The 5499-nt window shown below is 37.7% G+C and overlaps 1 protein-coding gene across 1 annotated transcript; it reads right to left on the bottom strand.

Annotated features, from left to right (window-relative positions):
* Positions 1–718: 718 nt before the first annotated feature.
* On the bottom strand, positions 719–4685 carry LOC144451839 (ryncolin-1-like). Its single transcript, XM_078142742.1, has 5 exons — positions 4643–4685; positions 4093–4302; positions 3306–3430; positions 2156–2420; positions 719–1089 (listed from the first exon to the last, which is right to left on the bottom strand). Exons 2-5 carry the CDS (start codon positions 4277–4279, stop codon positions 845–847), a joined length of 822 nt encoding a protein of 273 aa, XP_077998868.1. The 5' UTR covers positions 4280–4302; positions 4643–4685; the 3' UTR covers positions 719–844.
* Between the last annotated feature and the right edge of the window lie 814 nt (positions 4686–5499).

A 5499-nucleotide genomic window follows, 5' to 3' on the forward strand; every position in this document is an offset into this window, starting at 1 on the left:
ATCTATACATCTATCAGTATTTCAAATCATCAGTATTTAGTCATAATTTTGTAAATGACTTGTTACTAATACTGTAGCTTCAAACTATATCATAATATTGTCATAGATTTTTCTAACACTTTGACATCCAGATTACTGTGTATAGTTTTGAAATTAATTTAACTGATTTATGTAAGTAAACTACCTTGTTTTATAATGTAAACATTTTTCTTGAATAATTTGTGTACATAGTGTACATTTCATGTAATTGTCTTCTTTAATAAAGTTTGGAAATAATAGCAACAATTATTTAATAGATGTGTTTTAGTAGCACAGTTGAATGAAGACTGTGTGTGTGTGTGTGTGTGTATGTATGTATGTATGTATGTATGTATGTATGTATGTATGTATGCATGCATGCATGCACGCATGCATGCATGTATGTATGTATGTATGTATGTATGTATACATGCATGCATGTATGTGTGTGTGTATGTATGTATGTATGTGTGTTTGTTTGTGTGTATGTATGTATGTGTGTGTGTGTGTGTGCGTTTGTATGTATCTATGTATGTGTGTGTATGTGTGCATGTGCTTGTTGGTTGGAAAGTGTGCGTGTATTGGTATGTTTCTGTGCATGTGGATGGGTGTGCATGTGTGGCCAGTGAGTGTGTGTGTGTGTGTGTGTGTGTGTGTGTGTGTGTGTGTGTGTGTGTGAATGGGTGTTTGTGTGCATACATTTGCTTGTGTTATGTGTATGTGGCTGTTGAAGAGTGTGTACATCACAGTAGAAGGCATCGTTTTATTAATGCCTGATTGATGGTTAATGAATAGGTTAGTAATGAATAACATACACAGTCATTCATTACAATAGAGGCCGTATCTTCATCTCAACATGTTTTAGAGACTCCCAACTATCTTTCCAATCATACCATACAACGCCATTGTTACTTGTCTGTCCAGGTAGGTATTGCCCATTGAGATTAGAATTATGACAATCATAGTACCACCATGCTCCAGTTAATCCCTTGGCACAATCATGTACACTAATATCATTATCCCTATCTCTTGTAGAGAAAAACATTCCATCATGGTGTGACAGACCATAACCTACAGAGTGAAAACATAAACACAGACTGAGATTGTTAGAACATAGTTTTTACTACAGAGTAAGTATTGCAGTACTTGACTGTTACCAAACAACATACTAGTACCCTGAACAGACATTGTATCTCATAATAATTGATATTTACTTATCATATTCATAACAACTAAAAAATAGGAGCTGTAATAGGCCTTTGCAAAATATGCCGTGGTGGCGCTCTACTTCCTGTCTGTGTGTACCTTGGGGGTATACATAGCATAGGTTACTCAGTTAATCATAGAGCACTGCTGCTTTCCTCGATGTCTGAACAATACGAAAAACCTCCCTGATTTACACTTCTACAGAATACCAAGGGACAAAGCTCTTAAGAAATGATACTGAGGTGATGATACCCCCAATTTGAGCGAGGGCGCTGTATTCTCAATTTCCTGTTTGCAGTCTGGAATGGCCCATTGTAGCACTTGTTTGTTCTATTTTATAAACCTGAAAAGTGAAACTGCAAATTATCGCATTAGAATGAAATCCTGTATTCTAGCGATATGGCGATATGTATACTTGTGGATCTTGTCTAACTCTTACAAAGATTAGATGACTAACGATTGCAATAGGGAACTTGCAAATCCGCCATGTTGAATGTTGCATCATGGGAAATGTGATAATAAATACTAATGAATTGGTATTGTAAACAATAATGTTACATTGTTTGCAACCACGAATGATCAATTCATAGTCACCCTGACAATTGTGGGAGGTTTTTTTATTGGTAGCTCCAGATTAGGTATTACGATAACCACAGATAATCCCATAGTCCTTTGAATCTGAGCATGCTCAGTCTGGATTGCAAGTTCCCTATTGATTTTCATACCATCATATTATGCAAACCACCTAGTACAGAATCGTTAATCAAAATCATCAATTTTATCCTTACTGCTGCACGATATTGTGTGTTCCCCATCCTGGGAAAACTTCAGACCAGAGTAATTGTTGTGATTTATGTCAAAATATAATGTCATCTACAAATCAGAGTATACTTGACCACAATTCAAAAACACAAATGCCAACTATACTTACCTACTCTTCCTGATGATGATCCTAAGTTTAGCTTATATTTGTTAACTTCGTCATCAATACTGAAACTCTCATAGAGAGCATATGTAGTGTTGCCTTCAAAATCCTCCAGGTCAACTCTCAGCTCATATCGCCGTCCTTGGTTGGTTATCAAATATATAATACTGTTACCTAACCAAAACTCTCCATCTAGATTACCAAAACCTATCTTATAATCAATCCAGTATCTGTAGAAATCAACACTACCATCTTGTCTTCTTTGGAAAACCTAGATTTGGAGGATATAACAAATAGAATTTATCAATTTTCATCCTCGGGGGTTTCGTCCTGTTATGAAGTTTCCAAATCTCTTTTCCTCACAGCCTGTAAGATACATCGTGCCGTTCTGCCCTCACCAGCCTCCTCGTGACAGGGAGCCAAGGTATGATATTACAAACAAACAAATGAACATACAAACAAGCAATCAAACAAACAAACGGCAAATAAACACATAAACGACAAATGAATAAACAAACAGACAAATAAACAAACACAAACAAATATTCATGGGGGTATATACTAGCATCATACTTGTATGATGAGTATAAAAACATATCTAGTATATACTCCATGAATATCTGTTTGTTCATTTATTTATTTATTCATTTGTCATTTGTTTGTTTGTTTTTGTTGTTTGTTTGTTTGTTTGGTGGTTGTCTGTTTGTTTGTTTGTAACACGGTTCCTGGGCTCCCCGTGGGCCGATGTGTGAGGGCACCTCGTCACATCGTATCTTACAGACTATTTTCCCTGGAGTATATGATATTTCTAGTAATATGTTAACTGCTACTTTTCGTAAGGGAAGGTTATGTTACAACTTTGTCTGTCTGTCTGTCTGTCTGTCTGTCTGTCCATCCGTCTGTCTGTCTGTGTGTGTCTGTCTGTGTACCATCCTCATCCAATTGCTGAACAGGTTTTGACGGGAACTACCATCAAATTAAAAGTTGAGATATGTGCATGCATATGGGTACATTGCGTGTGAGACAGACTGGTTCACTCCCTAGAGTCTATTATGGACTATGATATACTGGTATATCACGTTGACCCTCTTCTTTAAATGTGGTTGTTGGTCGAAAAATGAAGATACAAAAAAATGAAAAAAACTTGTCGACTTACTGTCCATCCACCTCCATCTGTATCCATGTCACAGTAGAGTTTGATTGGGGGTCCATTAATTGGTTTAACGGTATAGATACCACTGATAGTCACTCCAGACAGTCGTACGTCATAACAATCTCTCACTGCCAACAAAGTATACATAAACATGTGAAAGTATTACTCTAAAAACAGTAACAACAATATAATCTAGCTGTAACAACATATGCAGGGGTATACATTTTTTTACAATTTAATATCACATACAATTTAATTTTGACAGTTTGATTCATTCTGTTAGTATTTCTTTGAAAATGTATTACGTCGGTCTACCGTTGAGGGCGTACCTCATGAATATCTGCATGCAATGTCAGCTTGTTTCTTTGAACTCGGTGGGGGGGGGGAGAAATTATTTTGGTCAAATCATTTTCGCAGCCCCCCCCCCTCCCCTCCGCTCTCAAACATTTTTAATGACCCTCTGAAATGAACCAAAGAATTTCCGTAGCCTCCTCCATTTTAATGTGTAATTATACAATGACTGACATTGTGTGATATATCATAATTATTATTATGTATCAGAGAATAAGAACATTACAAAACATTATTTAAAAATAAATAATCTGTATGTATAGAGTGCATATACAATATCAGCGGCAATAGTTTAGATTTGTAGCACACGTACAGTCAGGACGCCCTCACACGTCACGCACCTGCATAGTCTTGTAGGAAGACCTCGGATCTGCGCTCGGAAGATTGCCGAACAAAGCCGAAGATTGGAGTGCGTACCTCTTTGTTTTGGGATACTTACTGGTGACAGGGTTGTAGGCATTGGCTTGTTTGAACGCTTCTAACAAATCTCTGCAGAGAACAGAGTGTGATAAACCACATTCCTGGTTTCGTTGAGTTATTGTTGCTTGACCCCAACAGACCGGAACATTGATATGCAAAGTAGTGGTAAAGAAAAATATAATCGTGATCATCTGACACGACGCCATATTTCATGCGCACTGTGTGTGAACTGGAAAACAAAAATATGTTGTTCTTATTATTAACTAAGTATTCCATTCTCACAAGCGCGCCAGAGCATTTTTCCCCGGCTGACGCAACGAAAAATAATAACCCTAAGCCTTTCGGCGTTGGATGATAAGCTCGCCGTAGAGGGCGTGATGTGTGACGATGTTTTGAGTGAATCTTTTCTTATACAATCAACAAGAACGTAAGAAAAGCTGAAGTTCTTACGCGGACTTTACGAAGAATACAATAAACAGATTGTAACATGTTGCTATCAACTTGAAAGTACGTGATGATAGCCCTCGACCTTTGCTAATATAAGAAACTGCAGTACATATATTTCTTACCCTTTGATGACAGCTGTGCACGGTCGATACAAACAGAGCTCTGGATACCAACAAGATATCAGGTGACACAAACAATAAGTGCTCCTTCCTTCTAAGCTAAATGTGTATGACTGTACTCTATGTTCTCAAGACCATTCACACAATAGACTGGGGTTAAAGAAGAACAAAGGCGAGGTTAGTGTGATCTTACTAGTAGCTGTATTTTTTGTATGCCTTGGTGACACGGAATAGCTATTTCACCAAATCTATATCGCGCGACCTCTCTAAAATAGATTGATATAAATGAGCCAATCTGGTTTAGATGAGGCTTGTTTTTGGTGGTATCGGTAATTCTCTTTCTATTGAATAGCTGGATTATTGTGTTCCACTCGTACATTGTCCAGCTTAGGCTGGGTCACAATTTACGGCGGGGGGGGGGGGGGGGGTAGAAATTATGTGGTCGCGTTCTCAAAAAGGTATTCCAAAAAGGTAACCCAATGATCCCAAGAATTTCCGTAGCCCCCCCCCCCTCCCGGCTACACATATTTCAATATATGTATTATATAGTACCCCCCCCCCCCCCGAGATGTACAGTATGGTACACTACATTAAACTAACAGTAGAAATCAACTTCAGCGTCCATACATAACAAAGAGAATTTCTTTACAAATATATGTAGGCTTTGCAAAAAAGGTCTCACATTTGGCTGTACTTTGAGATACTTTGCATGTTTTTTATCTTTCAATCTGACAGAGGAAGGCATACACAAATAAATTCGCATGGCTGTCACCCAATTCATCACTGAATATAGGTTAAGAAGGTATTGCGGCGAAGCCAAGGGAAATATTTTACTAGTAATTTACGCGGTAAACGACCAC

This window comes from Glandiceps talaboti, chromosome 21, assembly GCF_964340395.1.
Source record: "Glandiceps talaboti chromosome 21, keGlaTala1.1, whole genome shotgun sequence".
Classification (NCBI taxonomy): domain Eukaryota; kingdom Metazoa; phylum Hemichordata; class Enteropneusta; family Spengelidae; genus Glandiceps; species Glandiceps talaboti.

What these genes read in the sequence shown, in the direction of transcription:
- LOC144451839 (XM_078142742.1), bottom strand. Translation starts at nt 4,279, where the DNA reads ATGGCGTCGTGTCAGATGATCACGATTATATTTTTCTTTACCACTACT. An exon ending in CAGATGGAGGTGGATGGACA is followed by an intron (nt 2,421 to 3,305) that starts GTAAGTCGACAA and finishes CTCCAAATCTAG; the next exon opens with GTTTTCCAAAGAAGACAAGA. An exon ending in ATCATCATCAGGAAGAGTAG is followed by an intron (nt 1,090 to 2,155) that starts GTAAGTATAGTT and finishes TTCACTCTGTAG; the next exon opens with GTTATGGTCTGTCACACCAT.